The sequence below is a fragment of the Cephus cinctus genome, unplaced genomic scaffold (assembly GCF_000341935.2).
Source record: "Cephus cinctus unplaced genomic scaffold, Ccin1 Ccin1_scaffold1237, whole genome shotgun sequence".
NCBI lineage: Eukaryota > Metazoa > Arthropoda > Insecta > Hymenoptera > Cephidae > Cephus > Cephus cinctus.
Window position 1 is genome coordinate 169,763 of NW_014333690.1, and position 25,337 is coordinate 195,099.

At 38.5% G+C, this 25,337-nt stretch overlaps 4 protein-coding genes and 1 long non-coding RNA gene across 9 annotated transcripts in view; 2 read left to right on the forward strand and 3 right to left on the reverse strand.

Annotated features, from left to right (window-relative positions):
* Window positions 1–12,720, reverse strand: part of LOC107272705 (MAGUK p55 subfamily member 5) — a 33,748-nt gene extending 21,028 nt beyond the window's left edge. Inside the window, exons 1-8 of one of the 3 annotated variants that reach the window (XM_025090014.1) lie at window positions 9,924–12,720; window positions 9,284–9,396; window positions 8,745–8,802; window positions 4,056–4,116; window positions 3,898–3,979; window positions 3,046–3,131; window positions 2,643–2,799; window positions 1,889–2,079 (exon numbers count right to left, since the gene is read on the reverse strand). In XM_025090014.1, coding sequence (XP_024945782.1) covers window positions 1,889–2,079; window positions 2,643–2,799; window positions 3,046–3,131; window positions 3,898–3,979; window positions 4,056–4,116; window positions 8,745–8,802; window positions 9,284–9,396; window positions 9,924–9,987 — 812 coding nt within the window. In that variant the 5' untranslated portion in view covers window positions 9,988–12,720. The remainder of the gene's footprint in view (window positions 1–1,888; window positions 2,080–2,642; window positions 2,800–3,045; window positions 3,132–3,897; window positions 3,980–4,055; window positions 4,117–8,744; window positions 8,803–9,283; window positions 9,397–9,923) is intronic. The other 2 variants (XM_025090013.1, XM_025090012.1) reach the window with 2 other exon arrangements.
* LOC107272712 lies at window positions 7,497–9,512 on the forward strand. Its single transcript, XR_001539034.2, has 2 exons — window positions 7,497–7,835; window positions 7,976–9,512. It is a non-coding gene; the product is annotated as an uncharacterized LOC107272712 (long non-coding RNA).
* A 2,874-nt stretch (window positions 12,721–15,594) lies between the features above and the next one.
* Window positions 15,595–17,030, reverse strand: LOC107272711 (protein transport protein Sec61 subunit gamma). The gene is made up of 4 exons (XM_015750130.2): window positions 16,874–17,030; window positions 16,380–16,489; window positions 16,201–16,303; window positions 15,595–16,070 (listed from the first exon to the last, which is right to left on the reverse strand). Exons 2-4 carry the CDS (start codon window positions 16,471–16,473, stop codon window positions 16,061–16,063), a joined length of 207 nt encoding a protein of 68 aa, XP_015605616.1. The 5' UTR covers window positions 16,474–16,489; window positions 16,874–17,030; the 3' UTR covers window positions 15,595–16,060.
* Window positions 17,031–17,535: 505 nt separating this feature from the next.
* Window positions 17,536–19,789, forward strand: LOC107272710 (NPC intracellular cholesterol transporter 2 homolog a). Of its 2 annotated transcripts, XM_015750129.2 has the most exons (5): window positions 17,536–17,742; window positions 17,827–17,949; window positions 18,954–19,067; window positions 19,146–19,327; window positions 19,420–19,789. In XM_015750129.2, the coding sequence occupies exons 2-5, from the start codon at window positions 17,880–17,882 to the stop codon at window positions 19,501–19,503; spliced, it is 450 nt and encodes a 149-aa protein (XP_015605615.1). In that variant the 5' UTR covers window positions 17,536–17,742; window positions 17,827–17,879; the 3' UTR covers window positions 19,504–19,789. The 2 variants fall into 2 exon arrangements, with proteins under 2 accessions (XP_015605615.1, XP_015605614.1); XM_015750128.2 differs by lacking the exon at window positions 17,536–17,742 and having other exon boundaries at window positions 17,787–17,949.
* On the reverse strand, window positions 19,708–21,816 carry LOC107272709 (serine/threonine/tyrosine-interacting protein). 2 transcript variants are annotated; one of them, XM_015750126.2, is made up of 5 exons: window positions 21,638–21,816; window positions 21,117–21,218; window positions 20,825–20,976; window positions 20,559–20,747; window positions 19,708–20,489 (listed from the first exon to the last, which is right to left on the reverse strand). In XM_015750126.2, the coding sequence occupies exons 1-5, from the start codon at window positions 21,674–21,676 to the stop codon at window positions 20,279–20,281; spliced, it is 693 nt and encodes a 230-aa protein (XP_015605612.1). In that variant the 5' UTR covers window positions 21,677–21,816; the 3' UTR covers window positions 19,708–20,278. The 2 variants fall into 2 exon arrangements, with proteins under 2 accessions (XP_015605612.1, XP_015605613.1); XM_015750127.2 differs by having other exon boundaries at window positions 20,825–21,042; window positions 21,638–21,780.
* Between the last annotated feature and the right edge of the window lie 3,521 nt (window positions 21,817–25,337).

A 25,337-nucleotide genomic window follows, 5' to 3' on the forward strand; every position in this document is an offset into this window, starting at 1 on the left:
GGGGGGGGGGGGGGCGGGGCAGAAAGTAATAGTGAGAAGATAATTTGAAAAAAAAAGGTCATCATTCCTTCATTCTCAGCGACTAAGTTCACAAAAAAAGGAAATGGGTAGGTTATTGCGATCCCAGAAAGGTTCTCTTAAGAATATTCATCCTTTTTTCTGCATACCCCGAGGGTTCACGAGAAGGAGGGCAAAGATATATAGTGCATTCACTTGGGCTACCGACTCGTTAAAAGCAGCCGAATCAATGGGCGCATTCAGTCGCACCTGAACGCTTCCTTTGCCGGATCATGAATAAGTTAAAGATGGTGGGTTCTTTTCAGCAAGGTCCTGTAAGAGCCAGCGTCCATGAAAATTTTCAAGGAAAAAAATCAGGGCTTCTAAAGAAACCTTATCGTGAGACTTTTGCTTCGCATAAAAGTCAGATCCATTGGCTGTCTGTAAGAGCATCTCCCTGATTCCATTTTTGCTGCGCGACCGACATCGACCGCGAGTGGTGTCGTTTTACTACGGTCAGAGACAATACGAGGACACGGCGCGACCACAGCACCATTTTAGTTTTTCAAATTTTCCTGGTCACCCGGGGAAGTAAAAACGTAAAAGAGGATCGACTTTCCCTTCTGCAGTTTCATCGCTATCCTGGACCTACATACGTCACGTATACTGAAGTAAGTATGAGTCTGATTAACGTAACAAAAATAATAATGCGGAATATGGTGTGCATATGCCTTATCCTATCAAGCACTGCTTAGCGCCTGAGCTGTACATATTCAAATCTCTGAAACTTGTCCGCAAGAAGCACGGCTCAGTCTTCAGACTTGGCCTACCACACGAGTCTCGCTTGGTACTTGTAGATTAAATACAAGCGTAAGGTATTGTACGTGGCTTATAACACACTGGAAGATGAGTCCCGTGCATGAACGTATAGTTCCAAGCCTAACACGGGGATCCGTAACGCCGCATGCTACAGTCCGCTGGGTTATGCATCGTTATATCGTCCTCACTACGGGATTAAAGAAGGTATGCGCTTGCCAAGCCTTCGTCGTCCTTCTTTATCTCGCGCTCTCTACTCCCTACTTCCTACTTTTACTCTCCCTCTGTCTCACTCCTACTCAGCGACTGACTCACTCTCGCTTACCCTCGTTCATCCTTACTCTGCCCTTCTTCCTTCTTCATCCAACTCTGCTGCGCTCACTCGTTCTACGTGAGAGGGCTACTCACTCTGGCCTGCTCTGGCCTACCGTCCCGACCGCCCGACTGTTCTCTGTTACGGCAAGGTTAAAGAGACTGGAAAACGCATTGTTTAGGCTCCACTCGCACCGATTTACAAGTACACACCCTTTCCTTTGCAAAACATTGCCCGAGTACCGACACTTCACTACCTCTATGGAACTCTACGTTTCTGCGGAAATGAAGGAAACGGTCTTGAAAAACGAATGTTTAATTTTTAGAGAGAAACGTTGGATGGATGGCTTCTATTCAACTGCCACTTTTTCAGATAAACCTGAAAGCACTTTCGGTAGACAGGAGACTCAGGTGGTTCCGGTTAATCAATTCTGTGGTAGATATATAGGGTTGTGAGGGAAAACTCGTTTAATCTTATTGGGAACTCCTTTTTAAGAGGTTTTAGTAAGCTAAGAATTCTAGCGAGGCAGCTACTGGCGACATCTATCATCAATCTTGCTGACTACATACGACGCCGTTAGCCTACCGAGGAAGATCCTTAACCCGGAAATGACTCTTTTAAACGTCCACAGCGAATCTTATGCTGCAGTCACATTATGGTTATAAAAGATTGAGTAATGCAAAGGAAATCAAAGGATCGTTCATATTTCGAAAAATTGTTAAAATTGTTACTTTTTAATTTAGCTATGTTACTCTCGCTAACCTGCAAATGGGTTCTGGATAATCACGTTCCTCCGATAGACTTAGGAAGTTGCTCTCATTTGCGGCTGAGGATGTGGAGCCTCTTGGTGATCTTGGACCACCCTCCGGTTCTCCGATCAGCACCTCGGTACGACCATTTTGGAAGGGACTGCTTGCCCGACGCTCACCGACTTTTGCACTTTGCAACGGGGTCTGTAGAAACACAGCCAAATATATAATCGAAATCCGAAAGTTATTTAGATTAAGTGGATTACAAATATTCAGAAAAATTCGTTGCCAAACCGAATAAGTGCGTGTTGTATTTTTCAATGATTTGTGCAGCTTTTAATATATGAAACTTGTATGTGTAATCAATTAATCAAATTTAAACTAATATACTACACACTCTTTATACATCTTTGTTACGTATACTTGAATCATGTATGTATTTAGCGAATCTCACGATAGATGCACATTAATCTATGTATCACCAGACCTTTTTAATTATCTTTCCATAAGTAATGAATGTTACGCAAAACATTTATAACAAAGTCGAGATTCGGACAGTTCCGGCTGAATAACACTTGATCAATTTCGATTTCATCGCTAACGAAGTTATCAAATCGGCTGCAAATACGACTGAGGACGGTATTTATTTTGTAAGAAGCATAAAGACTTTATTATGGACAATATTTATGCATCATCTCTATCCTCGTTTCATTCGTGTGTTAGTAAATAAGAAAAGTCGATACGATTTTCAAATATATTCCACTGACCAGAAGATTAGCCTCTTCCGGGCAACTCTGTTGTTTTTCAAGAATATCTTTTCGTTCCTTAGCAGCACTGATATCCGTGGCGTCTTTAGCCTTTGGGATCCCCTTGGGAATCGTGCCGTTGCTTAGCTTCGTCGGATAGGCATTTGTCCCGAGATCTCTGAAAATAATGTTTAAAAATATACAATTATAACCAACAAATAATATTTCACTCCTACGGCAATATATTTTACAAATAGAAGCAGATTGCATCAGCATATTATGTATACGTGTTAAGAATGACTATATTCCTGTTATCTATGTCCACCATCGGCAATCACCACGTCCGGTACATACCGGCTCGTTTTCTCGTGTTTTCACGTTTTCATGAATCTCCATGCAAATGATAATAACAGGTTTTCCTTACTTGTCTGCAAGAGTGACGGTGATCTGACTGCTGGTTACATCCGCATCTGTACCTGATCCACTCGTCGAGGCTGCCCCTTCGCTTATCTGTGAAAAATCGTAACTGCATTAATTTTACTATACAGACAAAAAAAAAGATCAATAAAATTAAATTAGGTTATAGAGCTGCAGAAGCATAAATGTAGGTTACGCAGGTGATACTATTTACTATTAAGTTAAATGATCTTCACTTATATTGCGATATTCATTGTCGTTTTTCTACGTACGTAACGATTCCAATGATTTACTAGTTAACCTTGAATAATTTCTAGATTTGACCACCTCATCCTCACGCCTCTCAGTGTCCGTGTTCATCGTCGAGGGAAAGGTGAGCAATTGCAAGTGGGTGAGAACACTTCACATGCGTGTTGCCAGAAAGTATGACTAACGCGATATTCATATTGTAAGCAGAATATGTTACAGTGCGATAATCACTTGTAAAAGTTAAATATAATTGAAAAAGCAAATGTAACTGAAAGGCAAAGCGGCACAGCGAAATCTGAATGTCAGTCTCGTTTTGGTTGCTGTTTTCAAAAGTATCTATAAAATATTAATCCACTAGGTTTGCGCATTAAAAGTTTTAAACCAGTCAAGGTCGCGCATAATCCAACTAACCACTCACTCTCTATCTTGTTTTGCATTCTACACAGTATAAACCGCTTTCGTGTCGATTCCACGTCTACGTTTATGCGCATCTCTTTGTCCTCCACTGAACGAGGTGAAAAACTGAACTTTTTTAGTCATCACCTCACGGTAGATAAACAGTTTAACGAGATTGGCCATCGACAAATAGATGTCTAGCCGCAAGAAATACCTGTTGATGTAAAATGGCTTGAATGTCCCGTGGTTGAATTCTCCTGAGCGCGGTGAGCCTCTGAAGTCGTTCTCTTGCGCCCCTAAAAAAGGCATTTAAATTATTAATTACATAAATTTATTGAATACAAACTTTGTATATAAATTAAACGACATTACCTCTCGACAGCGATGACCCAGGCGTCTCGTATTCGTCCTGCGTTTGGTCCATCCAATTCTTCTGCCAACAAGATCAAAGATATCATAACCAGTGAAAAAAGAAGTTAATTATTTTATGAAAAATCCGCAAAATTATCGAATACCGTGAAAGCATGTTTTTTCTTATGCAAGTTCAACCCTATGATTCTTACAATACCTCGGAATAAAGGTCAAGCGTCTCAAAGGGACGAATAAGTGTTCTGTATAAAGGAACCTGCACACCGTATAAGCACTCTCAAAATAGATAACGATAGAAACATTCGAGATCTCTATTTCTATTCAAGAGAGTACCATGATCAACGCTGCATACTGATTGCAGGAAAAGAAAAGATATATCAATGGAACGCGACAAATGCGCGAAGGATCAAGTAAAGACGGTGAAAAGTTGTAATGATAATTGGCCACTACAATTAATTCGAACAATTAAACTAGACTCAGTCGTTTCGACTCTTATTCCCTTGCTGGCATTAAATACAGGTCATAAGACGCAGGCTCTTCCCTCCGGATGCAGTACCGTCGGCTTGTGAATAATCCACCAGGTCTTGTTCGTCCTCGTCAATGAATCTAATAGACGAGAGATCGAAATGGCTAGCAACATCATGATCCTGGACGTCATCCCGACCGGCCGGAAGCAGCGAAAGCACAGGGGTCTCCTCGCAGAGATTTTCAGTCGTAAATGACTCGTTGTCGCATCCTTTGCTAGGGGAGCAGCCGCACCAAATGATTTTCCGAAAGAACTCGGTCATCCTTGGTAATTTCCGTGCGGGTCGTCTCGTTTGACGGATCTTCCCTCCCGACTTTCTCGAGAACTTTGAGAGTTTCGTCAATTTTACAACGTTCGACCATACTCCAGCGTTGTCTCCTCGCGATCGAAACTGACTCTCGCTCCTCACGCTCATCGACGTCGCGGGACTTAATTCTCGATCAGACAGGTCGATCGATCCTTCGACGCTACGATCACTCGATCTAAACGACAAATCGACGTAAACAACTCCTGACCCCCGATATTGAACGACCTTACGAAAATCTTCCTAGTGGACACTTCGAGACGTCAGTATGCACGTACACGTGTCACGAGACTAGAAAATAAACGTAGTAGCAAGCGGCGGACCGGGAACGGATAGCACCGCCATGTGTAGGGGTTTATTTTGGGAACCGGTGGCTCGACGATAAAAAATAAAAGCGAGAGCAGCGGTTCAACGCACTTAAGGCACTTCGTCCCGCGAGTATCGAGGTCTATCGGTTTGCAGCATCGATCAGCCCTTTGGCTTGTACTAAACTAATGCTGGTTAATTTACCCCCCCCAAGAAAACCATATCTGCTGTAAAACGAATAAAAGCTACAGTAAGTTTGACGAGCGTACGCGCGTTTAAAAACAAATTTTTTATTTAAAAAAATTTTCTAACCTGACTTGATACTACCGCAGACTGTACTTCCAGTCTTTCCATTGATTAGAATTTTATATTTTTAATTTACATATTATTCCACAGACTCCATTGTACCATGGAACTTATACATGCTTTCGATTAAATGTCGATTTCGATTTAAAAAAAAAGTTAAATCCTTGGAGTCTCGTGCAATTTTCAAACCTGTCAGCCAAGTTCTAATTATAATGCTCAGAAAAGACTCAAAGTCTCTTTTAGGTGTCGAGGAGCTTCTGTAATGATTCTAGACCCGATTCAACGTCGAGCAACGTATACGGATGGCTTTAGAGGCACAGTACTAGAAGAGGCACTCCTGAGCGACTACTTTTTGGCAGGATCCCAGCTGAATAGCATTGCGGGTGCTGACACTCGTCAACAGAGAGAAAGTGCATTTTCATTCCGGTCGAGAGAGACGAGCGCGTGGAATTTCAGTTTCCAACAAGTTTTCAATCGCAATACAATCATGGCGCAACGCGGGGTATCCGAGCGATGCATATAATTTTCGTAGGACGGGTTATGTAAACGATTACGAGCGTAGCGACAAACATATACGCTAATAATAATTGTTTCTGCATTTGGTTGACGCCAGCACATACTTGCCGCGTATCAGTTTCGCAAGACGCCCATCCAACTCACAATCAGACTCGAGTTTCGTGTAGCTTCGATGCGGGTGCACTTGGCGTATGCATGTACTCAGTAATATAATAATATTGCATCAAGTTTCGCGCTCTGATTGATCTGTTGTGTGCTGCGACAGGCATGAGAAAATCATAGCCGGATAGACTTACTTGCTGATCTATTATTCCGTTCCGATAACGCTATCGATTCTGATAAATTAATAAAACGTTACGTACACGACTGCTTTAATTTGTCGACAAGCATTCGGTACGAGCACCGGCAACATTGGTCAGATAACTCGTCGGGTGAGCTTATGACAAAAATAAATTGAAAAATAGGTACCAATTTACTCAACCCCATATACGAGGAGATGATCGGCAACCGAAATTGAGTGTTAATGAGCGTTTCCATGAATCGCGAAGGATCATCTTTTTCAACGAAGTCATCCTGATCATGACGAGTCCGGATGTGACGTATTGGTTCCATAGAAAATTACTGAGTCCACCGTCGGCAGATAATTCCCCGAAAGATCGATAAAGTCGATTTCACCTATTATCGGCAGCTTCCGCGCGCAAAGATAATGCCATTGGCCCGTCGATGAAGTTGCCATTGAATTTTGGCCATGTGCCTTTAACGCGAGTCTCTCTTGGACGATTAATGGATACATTAGAAAATCCAGTCAAATTACAATACGGGGTGACTAGAGCGCGTAGTGAAGCGTCCTCGTAATACTACTAGAAGGTTGTGATCCTACCAGGCGAGAAGTAGTATAGCACGAGCTGAGCTCGAAACCTGTTTCCTAACTGTATACGTCATTATTGCAACAGTGTCGTTCGGGGAGCTACGAAACAGTCGCGTGTGTCGCTGACAGTTGGTTTCGACGAAGGTACTCGTATTCAGTGTTTCGATTGTAAAGACAATAGTCACCTATTAATACAGTGTACCAACCAGACAGCGTATGACGCTTGAGGCCCAAGGCAATGTAAATTCGTCTTGAACGAATAGACGCCCGAAGCGAAAATCCATGCCGGAAGTACAGTGTCACGAACAAGCAAGACGAAAGACATCATCAGTAATTTCAATCACAAGTACCAGGGACCTAGTTTCGACTCGTAGCAAATCGTTAAGCATACCAACGGATCCTCACCTCCTGCACGTTTAACTGTTTCTCTTTAGCACGCGTTGCTCTTTCAACAAAATAAGATTCCTCCCTGTTACACAGCCCTTATTAATAGTTCCCTTTGTTTCCTCTTGCGCTTCCTCCTCTTCTTCCTCGTAATTTTCCTTTCACGTGGAATACCTCCTTCCTCCGGTTATCCTACGCCTTCCACTGTGTCCCTTCGCGTACCACCAGCGTCCAACCCTACCTCTTCTTCCCAAAGACACTCAGTGTCCGTGATGTCTGTCCTCACAGGGTATTCGCTCCTCGGGGAGTCCAGGAGATCGCATACGCCCATCGGATATCACGCGCCACACACCGTGCACACCGATCATAACGAATCATCGATGAAGTATTCACGTTATTTGCACACACTTCCCCGAGAGTAACTCTCATAACTGCGTAGCACTGGTGGCGACTGGTCAGTCACTGTATATATTCAGTATAGGGCAGTGGAGAACGTGTAAACGTGTTAACCTACCAAGTATAGAAAGGGAGGGAGGTGCAAGAGGGATGGTAGGAGTAACCAAGACAAGACAGGTAGGTGGGCCCCCCCCCCCCTCCTTAGGAGAGACTCCGATTCACCATCAGACGCGATATTATACTCGCAGCGTGACGTACTCCGGAGTAGTAGCCTCTAACAGGAGGTACCAGGAGGAGGTAACCGGCTCTGATTTTAGACGCTGTAGGAAGAACCCCGAGGCTGCAGGAATGGAATAACGTGGAAGCAGCGGCAAACGGCGGCCGTGCTGGACGGAAATCGACAGAAGCGAGCACGAGCCACAACACAACACGGATAACTGTATCCACACGGCTTTCACTCCCACCTGGTGATTTCGTTCGCTGGCAGAAGTGCTAGTACCGTCATTTGACTCGTGCTGTTCGCGATTTACTTATCCGCAACTGACAATCAGCCGAGAACCTAAGCCAACCGGAGGTTTCGTTTATGAACAGAAATTGACTTACGACTCTGGCTTCAGCGATCGCGGACGATTACGTACTAGCTCGAATACCGGTACTACGGAGTACATTCGAAGGTTGCATTCTCGCCTGCCTCTCGGAGTCCTCCACCTCCTTCTACTCACCTGGGGTATTTACCTGGCGAAGGCGAACTCGCACGAACGTATACGGACTTTACCGAGGAAACGGCGCTCTCGTATTTGAACCACGCCGATGTAGCGATCGCTCCAGATCGACTACGCTTCGAACTGTTATTTGTTGTATTTTTACAAATTTCAATGAACCTTTGGTATTAATTACTCTCTCCTAAAGTCTTTCTCTATACCAGATATTGTTCGGTGTATAAGTCATACGTTTTGTCGATATTTTTCTGTTAGAGATCTAAATTTTTAAAGACCCATTAGCGCATTTTGATCGCGCTTGATTTCTTTATTCTTCGTTTCTTCAGCATTTCTACCAGCCACTTTTAAGGAACAGAATGATCCTCACCCATTTTGTTTCCGCTTCTTCTTCGCACTCGCAGGCATATTGTTCGTGACTTGATGCACTGGACAGAAAAATATATTAAAGATTAACAAAGTCACGTGACTATGATTACAATCGATTTTTATCATATAACTAATTGGATATAATTTTAATTGCTTTTAGAATAAAATATTTTTGTTTCTTCACGCCAATTCAATGTTCAATATCATTGATGCTATATCTATGCTTTTTTTTTTACATAGTACGTAATGTAAGCACGTGATCATTTTCTCTAACAGCGTTAACGTTTACATTCGAAATGACACGTCGATCGTTGGTTGATGCTAGACATATGAATGAGACTAATTCGTGTTAAAATCACGTCCGGTGCTCGAGAACTTTCACATTTTACGTAAATCCGAGAGTCAGGAAAAAAATTAACGTTTCAGATATTAAGATATTATCAGCGATTTGAATACGGTGCGTATACACATAAACATATACTTTCCTCTATCATTCATTTTTCTATAGTCAAGTAATTTTTCTGATAGCAGTGCAATGACCTGATGAATGTGCTGAATAACTTCGGAGTGGGTCGCGTTCTCCAGGGTGCGACCGTTGACCTCCAGAATCTCGTCGCCCACCTCCAAGCTGTCCGCATTATCCGCAGGGGAGCCTGCATGATCGAAGACACGATCAATTACTTGTCGATATTACATTAATGCGCACATATCATTGTATCGTATTTACTGTCGGTTAAAAATGTCAAAAGATTAAACAATTTTCAAATCACTGTTCAGTTCTCATTTTCAGTTCTTTTAATTATTTTTTTATTACATTCAAAATATTCATTGGTAGCGATATTGTTCCTGTATCATATATTGCATTTAAAATTATTTACATGCATACGCGAATAGTTGGTAATGACTATCCACTATTGCTTTTTTTGGAAAATAAAAGAAAAATTTGTAATTGAAATTGTTAAAGGTATAACCTTGATTTTATGAGAGGTAATAAGCAACCTCTGAAGATCCCAAGAAAAATGAGCATGAAGGGACTTCAGTAGTAGTGTCCCATAAACGCCAGACCGACACTCGTGGTATGGTGCTCTGTTTTACCATCAGAATATCCCAACTCATGTCAAATGAGTGTTTATAGGTACTAATTGCTTCTGGTTCGTTAAAAGTTAATTGTCCTACCCACCGTAAAGTTTGATCTTGCCATTGTGATTCATCAGAATGATGATATATCCCCCGAGGTCGACCATCTTTATTTCTTCTTTTTTTTTTCTTCCGCACTTAAAAATCTTGTACTATCTTCTTGAAAACTTCTAAACACTCTATGTACACCACACAAATTTCATACTATGTTCAGGCTACTGCTAATAATACTTGTTGAAACTTTGGCTGCGACTAAACATTTGAAAATATGTAACGTCGTTATAACTGCTTAACTTTTTGATTCCACGAGAATGACTTTACACATAGAACGTGGCTTTGATTATATTTCCTTAATTTTTTGTTGTTGTTGTTGTCGTTAATTCTTTAGTAATTACACTTTTCCTCTAAGACACGTGTGTCGAATTTAACTAGCGGCTCCCTTCCGCTCGACCGTCACGCATTGACACTTATTTTATAACCTGTTTTACTTTGGCAACTGATAGTTACGATTCTCTTTACGAACGGATACTAAGGCAATTCGCATATGAACGTTTACTAACGATTAATGTTAAATATATTAGATCAGAACGAACAAACAATTTGGTTACCCAGGCCCCCGTGTTCCAGGGTCTTTTGAAAGACTGGTTGCGTCGTTCGTATTTTGGCAATTTTTGGCAACAACGATAAACGGTGCAGTGGACGAGAATGACAATCAGCAATCATTAACGGCGAGCGTCTGCTGTAAATCGAAAAATCCTCGATGACTGATGATTTTGTTCGAGAGAAAGGGCGGGAGGATTTCGGGCACATTGGGGCCCCAATGACGGGCCCCCCTACATCTCTACGATGTAATCGAGCTTTCTGATTTCTTCTCGAATTCAAAATTTCCCACGAAGCGTCATCCTATCGATCTTGGCCTCGGATGGAATCTCGGCCGTGTCCAGAGCCATGGTTTCTTCCTTTAATCCCGTCCGTCGGCGCCGCATTAATTTCGAATTAGGAAGGAGTCGTGACCACGCGCCAGGAACGTCTCGACTCATTCTCCTCCATTGCTACCCCGAGTATTCCTTCACGCTCGTCACCTTCTGGACTGTGCCCGAGCGCGAAGAGCACAAAAAATAAATGGACGCACCCACGCAAACGCGGACACAGAAGGACACTGAAGCTAAAACTTGCGATCCGATCCGAGACTCGAATTTCCTACGAATCCGGCAGCACTTGTTCTCTCGTATTCCTAAGATGGCCAACAATATGAGTTCGTTGTCTCCTTTTCCTCTTCCTCGAGATCCCGACTTCTCGAATTCACTTCAATCCCCGTGCGAAACGTCAAAGCCTCCTACGGCCAATTTCTTCTTATCTCGTTCCCTTTACCGGACCTGTCCTTCCCTTTCAGCTCGCAAAAGGTCCCGCAGCCGAGTATGAACGTCCGCGAGCGATGAGCACGCCTATCGAAGCCACGTTCAAGAGTTCAATCTTCGGCCCACCGGCCCGCTCCTCGACCACGTTGATTACCTCCCTGTTGAGTGTTGATCCTGTCTCACAATGATGTCACAAGGGCACAATTACACTCGCGTCGTAAAATATCGAGCTATAAATTTCTCAACTATTTTTCTGAAAAGTCTTTCCCGGGGAGGTGTGACGCTATCGTATGATTCGAGAGTTTCACGATAATGGGAATGCGAATCGATTTTGGAATATGGATGGGAGTAGGAATACGATTGGACGCGTGAAAATCGTAATCTTCCGTTGCACTGCACTGATCTGACTTGATCTCCATGTTTCACACCGAATCGGCTGCACAGACGTATATCCGAGGTGACCCCCTAATCGCGATGACAGTCGCGTTATTGACACATTCAGTCATGCCACCACACGATCCTGATTCACCCAGGACACAGTGTCTCACGCCACGAAATTCTCTACGTGTAACCTCGAAAGCGTCTCGCACTTCGCGGCACTCGCCCTTTCGGACATGGCAAGTGATGGCAGGATAATTTTCCGCGAGATGTTATGGTGGAGATCCGCCGCCGCGTAGGGGATAGTAGAAGCTGCCTCGTACTCTCTCTCTGCAGAGAGAGGGTGGAGAAGAGTCGAGTGTTGTGTAGAGCGGCTGAGACAGAGAGACAGACAGACAGAGAAAGAGAGACAGGGATAGAGTGAGAGTGACGAAAAGGAGGAAGCGAGTGGGCGAGAAGGAGAGGATCTTACAGAGCGTGAGGAGGCTGAAGCGAGAAGGACGTAGTGAGACAGAGGAAGACAGAATGGACGAGGTGGAGCTGCGCGAGAACGAGAAGGGAGTTTGCGTGAGAGAGTAAGAGACGGAGACAAACACGTGGAGAGGGGAGGGGAGGGGTGCACAGTACGAAATCAATATAGGGGATGCTGTCTGCCTTCGTGCTTGCTTGCCTGCCTGCCTGCCTCGCTGACTGCCTTCTCGCTTGCTTGCCTTCGCTAGCCTGCTTTTCTGCTCGTCTCAATGACTTTCTCAGTCGGTTTCACTAATTCTAATACACAACGCCCTAACAGTGAATATAGTTTTCAGAATCCAGTGTCGATTCGTGACTGCTGGATATGCCGAGAGTCACCAACGGTCGGTCAGAAGCGTCGACTGACGGACTCTATATACCGTCTTGTACACCGTCGCATGAGGAAACACGTCAACGATAATTTTACACTTTGATTAAAATGGAATCGGAACTACTATATAAGAGTTAACAGCAATTTTCCACTAGCATCTATTTTTTAACCTGTCCCATTGAATGAGGCCTGTGCATACATATTCCACGTATGGCGTATTCTTCGATTTGACATCTTTATGAGCATCTGTGTCGTCTCTGAAAACACAATAAGAAATTTTTCACGTGAATTCGATAGAAATGTTAAAAAGGCTCGGTGGCGGTAAAATAGAATTGTTTTCGTGCGGTCTAGTGTTTTCGCACTGAGAGATGAAAGTGTCTGCTTTGTTTAGTGACAGCCATTCAAATAGTTAACCTCAAAATGGTTTAGATCCGCACGGATCGTCCTTCACTCGATCGCAATTCTACAATTCATGATATATGAACAGATGAACAGAGCTGAATAAGGACGCAGGGAAGGCCACTGAATTTGTTTCGCTTGCGGCTCTGGTTACGCTTATACATATAGTTGGTAGTGACACAGCGCTCACACAAAGCTACTTGTGAATGAGAATGAGGAATGTAACCACTTGTAAAAAGCTGCGGACGCTTCAATTTGAGGACACTTAGTTCTGACTTGTTGCTTCGCACGGGTAGACACTACTAATTGTGTCGTCAGGCATTGCTCTCTTAGCTCATGAGATGTTTATAATGAAATTCTCTTTAATTACGGAATCTCATGAAATATGTTCGAAAGACGTTTCAGGTGTTCTTTCTTTTTAAAAAAATGGTTCTTTAAAAAAAATGGCTGATCAAAACATTCACGGTTGTTTTTCGTTATTTCAAATGCAATATGTAGTGTGATCAATTCGATCAGTTATATTTAATTAATTGTGCCTTTGTGATGTGGAATCCAAAAGATCAACACCGTAGAATTTCGTGCTATCGACATCACAGTAAAGGAAAATTAATTTGTATATATGTATATACATATATCGATGCACTTTAAAAATGTAACTTCACTCTGTCTTACACAACTATATGTTTCCAACATGGTATACGCTAATATCTTTTGAAATATAAAAATATGAGATTAGCTCGTCTGCAATATTCTAAGGAAATTTTGATATAGGACAGTAGTAGATAAATCAATAATTATTTATTTAAAGAGCATGGTGCTGCAGTACTGTTATACTATATGTATGTAGAGAAAAGATACTACATAGAAGTATAACACTACAAAAATGAGAATTAATTTATATTAAAGGGCTACGTATTTTTTAAAAACTTGCGTAAAAGTAACTATTGCCTCTACAGTAATATGGGTGCATAAAAGTATATATTTTTTCGATGTTGTCTTCTATAACCAACAGTTATAAACAAATCCCAGTAAATACGCTCGCCACATTTATTCTATTATATTGTATCTTATTATATTACTCATTTGCTTTCGGAATAATCTCATTCCATACTGAGAGAAATAGATATTACTGAATAGTAAAAAAATACTACCTGTTAACATATTTCATATTTTGTATAGAAATAGGACTAATTATATTAAGCGTAAATATCTATTTATATCATTAAAAATATATTATCCGATGCAATCTAGCGATACTATTGCTGCTAACAATATCACATTGTACATACATATCACAATCTCTGCATAATACATACAATTCGTTATTTTTAATATCTGTGATGCTAAGAATTATTGAAATCTAAAATTGTTTTTAGAGTGTAATGCTTTGAGTGCGTTCCACTTATCGCTCGCAACGCTTGCAACATTGTTGTTTCTCTATCCAATACATTTAATATTTAAAGACACAACGATGTTGGCAGTGTTGCGGGCGATAAGTGGAACGCACCTTTTGTGACTATCTATAACATTGTAGATTTCTGTCATTATCATCTTTAAATTTTAAATTCTATTTACTACTTAACCATTACGTGGAATGTTTCGCCCGATAACAATGGATTGTAATAATAAACACTTGGTTATTAAAATAATCCTAAAAACATTTTACAATGCGTTGAGTTCATCCATAGCTTTTTATGATTCTCATGACTAGTATTCATATAATAAGCATTAGTAAATCTTGTTTAGTATCTCCAAGCTAGCGCAGTAACAAACTTATATTGTAAATATGTGATCGCAAGTAGTACCCTATTTCTCTCAGTGCATAGGAAGGGAGGGGAGGATAAAATTTATACATATTTGTGTGTATTCACTATTTGTTTAACGTAAAGGCGCGTGTTCTGCATGCGCTGCTCATATAATAAAATATTGCACTGTGTACAACATTATCAGAGCTTGACAGTAATTGTATCACGGATAGTATTAGTTTGTCACGAAGTGCTCGGGTTAAATTCAATGAAAATTTTTTCGGAGGTACATTTTACATAATTTTTTACAAGTTGTGCTATTAAAAATTTATACACAAATGCCCAAAGTGCACATTATACATTACGATTGTTCAATTCAAAGATATGTTTATTGCCACGTGTACAATTTTTTTTCTATATAATATAATACTATAATACTTGCTTTGAATCGAATATTAAGATACTAAAAAATTTACTGGTACACTTATGAACTGATTGTGATATAATTTTTATTTTTGAGAATCATTTTATGCAGCTTGCAACTTAAAATTCTCTAAACTCCAAATTTATGATAATAAATTATAAAAGTTATTTAATGATTCCGTTGCTTTAAGAACACATGCTTTGGGAAAATATATAGTTTACAGTATAGACGAATCATTCCTATGATTAAATAATTTTCTGACGTTGCAAAGAGATGCATTGCAGACTTGTTTAATGTTCTTTAACTTGTTTCTTAAGTATTAATAAAATTGACCTATAAAATAATACTTTTTAAACTTGTCACGAAATTAATTGAAAATATAGGGAACATCAAAATTATGTGAAGTGCAAAATACAGCAGTACCTCGATTTTCTTGTTTGTCATCAAATACTGGCAGTGTCAAGAAGAACGGCAATAAGTTACACCCCGAACGGCATTTACTTAAGTTTCTATTAGTGGGTGGGGACAGCGGAATAGGGAAGTAAAAAAAAAAATCGAATCGATAGAAAAAGTTTTAACAACCGTTTAAATATGACCTAAATATGCAATACAGTTATATTTCCATACAATTACTAGAGAAGTATTTTGTTATATGCTTTATAAGTGAAATTTATTTTGTTTTAATAACTGTCACTAAGATTTCTAATAAAATATTTTGTTAAAGTAATAATTGTGTCATGTGTAATTGAATCACTTAAGAATCTAGATGAGTAAAAATAACTTGTGCATTTACTACTAAAATTATTAATTTAGAATAAAAGAACTGAAGTCTATTGTATTTTCAACCATTTCTATTTTATTACAAAATTCATAACATCATGCACACGTCATCTTCGCAACTATTTCAATCACAATCAATTCCAAATGATATACAATTTTGAGTCATAAATAAACTTAAGGACTGAAAAGTGATGGATTTGGATGAGGGAAGTAATCTTAACGTTCCTTAACAATAAATAATTTCTTCATATTGGTTTATGAACCCCTGCAAAAAACAAAAATCTTCATTCAATTTATCTACAACTGTTGGAATTTTACTAAATGATTAACACATTTGAAAATATGTTACTACAAGACAAATCAAAATTACTGTCATAATTCATAAATATACTTACACAATGATGTTATTGATAGGAATATGGATTAGTTTAACGAAAAATCCTATAAATCCCATTATACAAAATCCAATAGCGGTAGCAATAGCTATCTTCTGGAATTCTAAAAGAGAATAAAGATTAAACTTGGATTTTTAATTAATACAGCAACTATTGTAAAGTTGTATCAAGTTTTGTACCTTTCCGGTCTGGTTTGGTGCACCTTTTGACAAGACGAATACTATCCTTGGCAAACTGCCGACCAGGTTCAACAAGCTTCGTCACTTGATCCATTTTCTGAAATGAAGTTCTGCAACCAAATAAATAAACGTTAAGAAACGTATAACCATTTCCCAATGCGTATCCATGCTTTTAGTAACTGTCCCTGAACATTGTGAAATAGACCATTTTTTGATGCAACATTTTTGTTTTTGCATATCCTAAATATTTGCAATACAGTACCTTCCAACTTATGCAAATATTACGCAGTAGAACCTAAAAAAGCACTAAGCTATATATACTAACTGCATATGGTACATCTATTCTAAATTCGACGTACGTAGAACATTTAATAATGTTCTTAAGATTTTTAGGTTACACGAATAACATTTGACAATTTTATAAAAAAGATAGTCGATGATAATAGCGCAACATAAAGATTCACGTTGTATGATTACTCAAAATTTGTGCTTACCTTGCGTACAGTTCAAGAACACTATTCGAAGTGCTGTTTGACGTGTGTATAAGCCACTCAATTACAATTTTACAAGCTACGTGGACAGCGTATAGCAAACGTCACATCCGCAACGACTGACGTTGCAGTGGAAGCAAGTGGAAGCGCCACGACGCCATTCGCATTCATCAGGGCGCCAAATTATAAACTACGAAAAAGAGACTTGCAAATTATGTTTCACGGGACAATATTAATAAATATGAAGGAACAAAGTTCCCCTCAACAATTTTTCATCACTTAAAATTTTTTAAATAAACTAATGCGATTAACATAACTTTTATATGATTTTTATACGATCCATCTGTATACTAATATCTTTTGACCTTGCCTCTATAAGTTTGTAATATAACGACCAAAAATTTACAACGTATTAGTCGACTGTAAGCTGTCATATAGAATTCTTTTTTGACATTCACGTCATTGAACATTTATATAAGTATCTTATTATTATTAAATTCAGATAATCATTATTGTTTAAATGAAAGTGAATCCTATATCTCATTTAATTTTCAAAGGACGCTGCTTGTTTTATAGGCTGATAGGGGTACTTTCATAGTGGTACGGAGTGTTCGTCTGGGACAACTCTCTTCTTTGTCTTAACCACGTGCTAAGATAAGGTTTAAAAGAGAACAAAGGTCCTCGGACGGCCATTTCGAACATACCCCAGTCGGTATAGACGATAATCACATCACGTGACAAGTTTGGACAAAATAAATATCATCAGTCAAAGGCAATTAACGTTTAAATAGAATTAACAACAAATATCTTGTCAAAAGCAACGTATAATGAAGCAGCGTTCTAACCTAGTGTGACGTGAAACCCAGTTTGTGGTATGTTGATATCTGCCAAATTGTTTCTCTGCCGATAATACATGTCGTGCATGAATCACGTTGTCTTGTGGAAATATTTTACAGCGTCACATTCTGTACATCAGTTTCAATTGAGAATTGAAAGTTACACAGGCAACATGTATACGAAAATTTTAGTCGTCCTTTTGTGCATCTTTGCATTAAACAACGCTACTTTTATAGATTGCGGTAAGTGAAATTAACACGTTTACTCTCCCCTTTTAAGTATTTTTAACAGTAGAAAGAATGCATTAGACCGTGTGTTATAATAACTATAGAGATAATTACGTGATGTACTATTCAGGCCGTAAAATTCACTTGTGGATTAAATTATATAAATTCTACAATTTTTTATACTGCATGGAACTGATTAAATATGCACGTATTTGCACTAACTTGAATCAGTTTTAATATTTCTTTCTCTCATAGATCCTTCTTTCATGCAAACACTATAAAGCATTGTTCTGTGATATAGTTTTGTACGCTAAGACGTTTAAGGGATAATCATAACGTAGTATAGTATAAATTAAGTTTTCGATTTTTCAAAAAACAACACTTGCATCAAATCAAAGGTTATCTTTTTATATTTATGAAGAATATATAAAATGAATGATAGCATTGATAAAGCGCGTTATAAATTGTATTTTTTTTTATTAGATACTTTCGTTGATGCCCTCATGCGGTATCCTGTTGCGTGCGCAAACGACGTATTGCTTAAATTGTTTTTTTGTTCAGTAACAAACAGTCATTTAATAAATAGATATGCAGTTTCATTAGAGGTTCTCAATTCTAAAGGCATTTTCTGTGTTGTTTTATAAAAACGCGTCACTCAAATAAAATATGCTTTTTCACAAAGGTTATACATACTTCGCGTTGTTTTTATTTTATCAACAATAGACTACGTTTATTACGTATATGTATATCGTGAAGATTAAATTTCGTATCAGATTGAAAAGTAAAAAATGAAAATGACAGTACTCATGTTACACAACTAGTGCTATTAGGTAGGAATTCTAAAATATGCGAATTGAAACGATTGTATAATTCGTTGCTACATATATGAATTATAGTCTTTCACCTAGTATAGCAATATAAACCCAGAATTTAATTGTACATGCAATGCTGATTTTTTGTTCTATCCCGCTTACATAATACTCAATTTAGCATTTTCTTTTCAATGTTTCTATTTTCAGGTTCCAAATTAGGCAACTTTACACAAGTGTCTGTGACGAACTGTACTGAGACTGCCTCTACATGCAATTTGAGGCGAGGCAGTAACGCAACCATTGACATTGCCTTCACGATAGGCGAGTTATCGCTTTTTTTTTTACTTTGCACCTATTCTTTTACGGGCTCTTGCATGAACTAATATCCTAAAATTATAGATCGAGACATTTCAAACGTGAACACGGTAGTGCACGGTATTTTGATGGACATCCCCGTACCATTTCCGATACCAAATGCTGACGCCTGTGCCAATTCTGATTCTGGCATTACTTGTCCTTTGCAAACAGGCAAATTATACAATTACAAAGCAACCTTACCTATATATAAAAAATATCCCAAGGTATTCTGGATGTATCAATAAGAAATGCGTGGTCCGCAAGTTACTATTTTTTTTCCTAGTCTTATAATCATAACTTTTTTTTTCTATTTAAGGTATCAGTTACCGTGAAATGGGAGTTACAAGACGAGAATAAAAATGACATCATATGCATTTTCATTCCTGCAAAACTCGTATAAGACTAACGACAATGTGACGAGAGTCTTATAAGCATAGGAGATAGGTTATTCCAATTATGATATGGCTTTTAAAATGATAATGAATTCTTCTAAAGTTCACATAATCAAATGTAATAAATATATGTACTTTATCTAACATTGGGCATACGATACTAATCATAATTATTTGGTATAATCAGTCGGTGACTGAGAAGACGCAGAAACTTGAAAATATCATATGTATTTTATTACATGTGATTAACAACAACTTAAACGAATAATAAATAAAAAATAGAGTATCCAAGAAGGGATGAGCTTTTTTCGACATTTGTAAAAAGATGCGTTCTACATATAAGTGTTATTCAGGACTGACGCACTAACTGAAGTTAGTTCTATCATAGAAACCATATGGACGGACTATATTCAGGCAATGCGTTATTCTTGAACAATTCTAAATGTATAAAGATAGTTGTAGGAGAGGTACCAAGAAACTTGAAGCTTTTGAATTTTGTTTGAAGCTGCGTTGGTAACATGGTTTAAAGTCGAGCACATGAGTACTATAAAAATCTTTAACTTAATTTCCCATATAAAGTATTTTTCTTACAATCTCTGAAGAGATGCTCATTGGAATTAGTATATTACATTGGTATATCCATCATTACAAGGATATACATTTCATAGTCCAGTGTACTGAGGAAGATGGTGGTAACCAACACACTACCTGTTTCAGGCCTATAGTTCATGTTGCTAGTCTATGGTAAGTCTTTTGGTAACTTTGGTACTTAGATCTCGGTTATCAACTATCCATTGCATCAGATCTGTCTTCATTACGTTCTGCATCCATTTGATGGATAGTCCGTTTGCTTCGTTGTCTTGCGGAACTTTGTTGTCCATTCCTCAAAGTCTTTTGTGCTTGATATATTGGTTCGTATTCTCTTAATTGGGCCATGAAACCTTCATTAGGATTTATACAAAATCTTCTTTGTTGTACTATTGCATATGCTTCCCTGTAACATCTTGCTTTGTGAGTTGAATTAAATGCAGCCTTTTATCATGTCAAATAAATGTAAACCTACGTTTGCGTAAGACCATATGTCTCCATAACATAGGCTAGGACCAATGCTGCTGATCTAGAAATACCAGCATTACCATGGACTAGAACTTGACCACCAGATTTTAAACTTTCATCTATGAAAGTTTTTACCCTTTGAAAGTGCTGGATTATATTTTCTGTGGCAGTGTCAGCAATATCCAATATTAGATATCTGTAAGTTGCACGCAAATATCTTTCATAGATTAAATTAATATGTAAACGATAGACATAGTTGCAGGGAGTACTCACTTAAATGTGTCAGGAAAGTTTGGTCTTATGAAGTGAGCTTCGATGTCCTGTCGAACACAAACTATGTGAGTTATGCCATGCTCCAGTAAAGATTGCAATTTTGAGCGGCTTGCAGCACTGTATGGGCCAAGGTACAGACCTGGGACTACCTCCTGGTACATCAAAAACATTTTCGGTTGAATATAGAATCGAAATCTTTCTACTCGGATCTAACGATACTGCAACAAAGCTTCAAATAAGTACTATTATTGATATCAACCTGCATATGTAATATTATGTACATATTTTGTACCTGCATGCTTCGTCGCATTGTGTAAGTCCATTCTTTACGACCATCCAACGACGACACAGGTATCCTTGGATACTCATCTGATCCATTTTCACTAGCCTCATCCTACATAGTCATATCTTATCACTTTATGCATATAACTAATGAAAATAATGAATTTCTAAATAAATCATCAGATTTATCATGTTTGTAAAAGTATAAATATGGAACTAAGAAGGTTATGGCATTTAAACCTTGAGCAAGGGTGGTTAATAATATTCTGTAAAATATTAAACATGTGGAAGTTATCTTCAAACACGTGTGAGATAAATTCAAATTTAGAGTATTGTTTACTTCGATTTAAGAAATATTTTTGGGATGCTTTGAAAATTAAATTCATCTATAAAGATTCCTGTAAACCTATTGTCAAAATCGATACAAACTGTTCAATTCACGGTAAATTTATTTTAGAAATACGTTAGATAACCTTATTTCACATGTTTTTCCGAGTAGAATAATAATCTCGTATACAGAGTTTTACTCACTTCTTCATGAAGCATTCTGTTGCTATCTACGGACAACATACTGATAATATTTACGTACACAATTATACTTGAAAATTAGGCTAATACAGAAATACACGAAATGTGGAACTTTTGTTTTTCTATGATGTGATTTTTTGACGTGGCGGCCATTTGCAATTGCCTCTGTATCTCCATCTGTGAGTGTGTTCAAAAACTTATTGGGACAACCGCGAAAATCGTTGACTCTTTGTTAGGTATATCATAGAAAAAAAAAGATAGCATAATATTCAGAGCAGTTGCAATAAGTTTTAGAACACACCATTCTGTTGTGCATCAATGCAGACTAATTCCATTCCACGAGGTACTAATCTGCCAATCGTCTTGGTCTGGGGAATAAAGCCAATTTAATAAAATAAGTCGAGCTATAAGCAACACCTAAATACATAGATAAATAGAAAAATTACAAAAGTTGAAGAACAGATTTTGCAAAACATAATCTCGTTATCATTACTTTGAACGTTTCGTACATTTGAATACGATTTAATTTTAATTCTTGTTTCCATAATTATTTAATCATTCGATGAATTTCCGTATATATTAATGATCCTAGACAGTTATTCAGGAGATTCACGTCAACTGTGGTTAACCTGTCAATTTAATTTTTAAGGTCGAACCATGCATCTGAATCATTTTGTATTAATGAATAATTTTGTTATAGAAGTATTTACTGAACAGTAAAATATATTTTAATTTTATTATTCCTATCTCTCCTCGTGTTGTACAAAATCATACATAGACTTCACTTTTGCATTACGTTTTACCAGCAATCAACTTAGAACCCAATACAATGCAGGTGATGCAATGGTTGCTAAACAAGTTAAATCTATGCCATCGTTAAAAAAAAAGTTCGTTGTTTGAATAAATAGCAGAGTACTAATGCAGCAGTACCGTGAGTTGCTTAATTTTAGTTACCATATAGCTACTTTATACATAGCTCTTTCACTGCCCATATTATTAAAGAAAATTGAAGTTGGTCAATAATTTGAAATTTGTTTCGCAATTCTTACATTTTTATTTATACAAATTTGCTTGGCTTTTTTATTAATCAAATCTCCATTAACATGCTGCTTAATCCATTACTGCCTAACCTTTTTTTTTCATACAAATTAAAAATGATGAAAAAACATCATATCGATTGTCAAAGTCATCGTGACTATATGCTTAATTCTTTGAGTCTTACTCTCAAGCATTCTTGAAAAATTTGAAACACTACCGGCTTCCTCGATAAAATATAAACCAGGTAACTCTTAGCGATTACGACCCCTTTCTAAAAATAATTAGTGTTCCTCAAATCGTGCCGTCATTCGGTCCGCTGTTTGGTACAGTACAGATACAGTACAGCATCATGATATTGCACAACGGATGTCGTACATGCATTACACTCGATACCTCGATACGACTCTCGAAGATTCAGCGCATGGAGAGTAGATTACTCTTGTCTCCATGATTCAGCGACTGGAAAACGAGCGAGTAAAGGTAACCTGCAACAAGCTTCGATGAACCAGTTCCATTGAAAATCGTCCTTGCTCCGAACAGTACCCTACCATTAGTATCAGCGCATAAGACCTCCAATTACATTAGATTGAAATTACAGCCACGTAAGATCCAAAGGATTCCAAATGCGCAGCGGCACAAGAGAATCGCGCAATTTTACGAGCCGAATTATAGAAGTTTACGAGGCACCGCTCCCATTACGTCAAACCGCCATGTTTTCTTCCGGGACGCGTAATGTTCGTACTTTCGCGTGGAAAGTATGAGCTGCGTCCGTCCGTGCTAAACATTGCGATCACGAATTACATTGTAATGACGCTGGCGCTGTATTTCACGGAGCCGCGCGATGGTGCTGCCACAAAACTTATCCACACAGTCTTCCGGACAAATTATGATCTGCGAAACGGGAGCTCCTCATGAAAGTTCGAGGAAGGTACGTTCGCTGCTACGGAATTTTCTTCGAAATACCAAGTACAGGTACGGGATACTTATTTTACGTACTTCAGTCGAGACGCTCCCATATGCATAACTATGGGGTAACGTTATGACCAAGCTAACCCTTTTCGCACCTTGTAAAAAAAGTCTCTTGTCGATCAATGTTCAGCCTCGGATACTTCAGCTGTTCACGCTGTTCAACAATATTGACTTTATTGTCTTTGGCGACGGGGACTTTTGTTCTTGCTGCACGTACACTTCATAATTGCAGTGGAATTGAATGGTCGTGTATTTAAGCCGATTAACGAAGGATTCATAATAAGTCTGAGCACGACGCTTCCATACACCTTAAGACCATTATGCTATTCTGGGAATTCCCCATTGCTATTTCACTTTGACATTCGTAATGTCACTCGCTTCAAGGGTGGCGACTCTGATTTATATCTTGTTCCAAGGGATTTTATAAATGCCACAGAAATACAGAAAATGGTGACACATGTAATTTTATCCGATAACAGTAACTGTGCAGCATTGACTACCGGCAATCTGTGACATATATCGGGAACCAATGAAACAGACTCGTGCACTCTTTATGTATATGAAATTCGATCACCCTTGAAGATACATGGTCTGTAATTTCCGTGTATAAGATGCACGAGATAAGATGCCAGATTAGTAAAATAGTATTAATTATTACAGGTTTTTCGATACATCCGATACGTACAGATTGAGCGCGCAGTGCTTAAGCCAAGGGAGCTAAAAAATCAGGGATTCTGAAATAAGGGAGAACCTTCCTTGGCCACGTGACTGACCATGCAGTCTATAATTAAAGGATTAAATGGCCAGCACCAAGGCGTAGTTTAGATGGGAGTTTACTTTCTAGACTTTAGTGTTGGCTTGGCTCGCAGATATGGGAATCTGTGTAGCCTCGGGGCCCACAGGAGTCTCGCAATCGCCATCCTTGGGATTCGAATCTGGAGCACATGGTCTTAGAACCTAACCAGCTAATCGCAGACTCATTTAATTTTACTGAAAATAAATGGGTGTCACTCATTGACATTCTAGCAAAGTAACGAGGATGAAGGAAGGGGGTGGCAAAAAAAATTTTTTTTTAAATCAAATCAATTCTATAATGTCCGTGTACCTTGTTCCCTCTTGCACTCCTCAAAAAGGTTAAACTACGTCAAATCCTTTACCTCAAGTCATCACTCCTATACGAATTTATCTTGATATTTATTATCCCGCATGGCTTGTTTTCTTACATCGCATTGGAGTTGGGATACCTGCTATGGATATATGTGGAATTGCAAGTGGTTGAGTTTATCTGGTACGCGTTAAACTATGTTCAAGGGGCTTGGTTATAGATTATTGGTGACATATGTATATCGTCAGATTCCAGATCGAGTCGCCTTGAAATTTTTCAAATTTTTAAATCAATATTCACAGTGATAAATGCAAATCGTCATTAATCGTAAGAATATAATGATCAAGTTATTCAACCTCCCTTATTGGTGTTACTGACTTGTTTATTCGATTCTACGAATGTTAACTTACTATTTCAATATATTATACATGGAAATCCACTTGTTTATGAATTATGTCAAATGACGCAAACAAGGTCTAGGGATGGCTGCTTTATTCACAGCAATTCCTCGTGATTGTAATACAAATGCATTTTGACTTTACATTTGTTCTGTGGAGCGTGTCGTTTATGAGGCGTGCAGAAAAATATTAT

Excerpts from the sequence above, each read along its gene's own strand:
- LOC107272711 (XM_015750130.2), bottom strand. The coding sequence starts at position 16,473 with ATGGATCAAGTGACGAAGCTTGTTGAACCTGGTCGGCAGTTTGCCAAG. Across the intron at positions 16,304-16,379 it reads CACCAAACCAGACCGGAAAG|AATTCCAGAAGATAGCTATT; the intron begins GTACAAAACTTG and ends ATTCTCTTTTAG.
- LOC107272710 (XM_015750128.2), top strand. The coding sequence starts at position 17,793 with ATGAATCACGTTGTCTTGTGGAAATATTTTACAGCGTCACATTCTGTA. Across the intron at positions 17,950-18,953 it reads CGCTACTTTTATAGATTGCG|GTTCCAAATTAGGCAACTTT; the intron begins GTAAGTGAAATT and ends TTCTATTTTCAG. Across the intron at positions 19,328-19,419 it reads TATATAAAAAATATCCCAAG|GTATCAGTTACCGTGAAATG; the intron begins GTATTCTGGATG and ends TTTCTATTTAAG.
- LOC107272709 (XM_015750126.2), bottom strand. The coding sequence starts at position 21,676 with ATGTTGTCCGTAGATAGCAACAGAATGCTTCATGAAGAA. Across the intron at positions 21,219-21,637 it reads ACAGAATGCTTCATGAAGAA|GATGAGGCTAGTGAAAATGG; the intron begins GTGAGTAAAACT and ends ATGACTATGTAG. Across the intron at positions 20,977-21,116 it reads CAATGCGACGAAGCATGCAG|GAGGTAGTCCCAGGTCTGTA; the intron begins GTACAAAATATG and ends TTGATGTACCAG.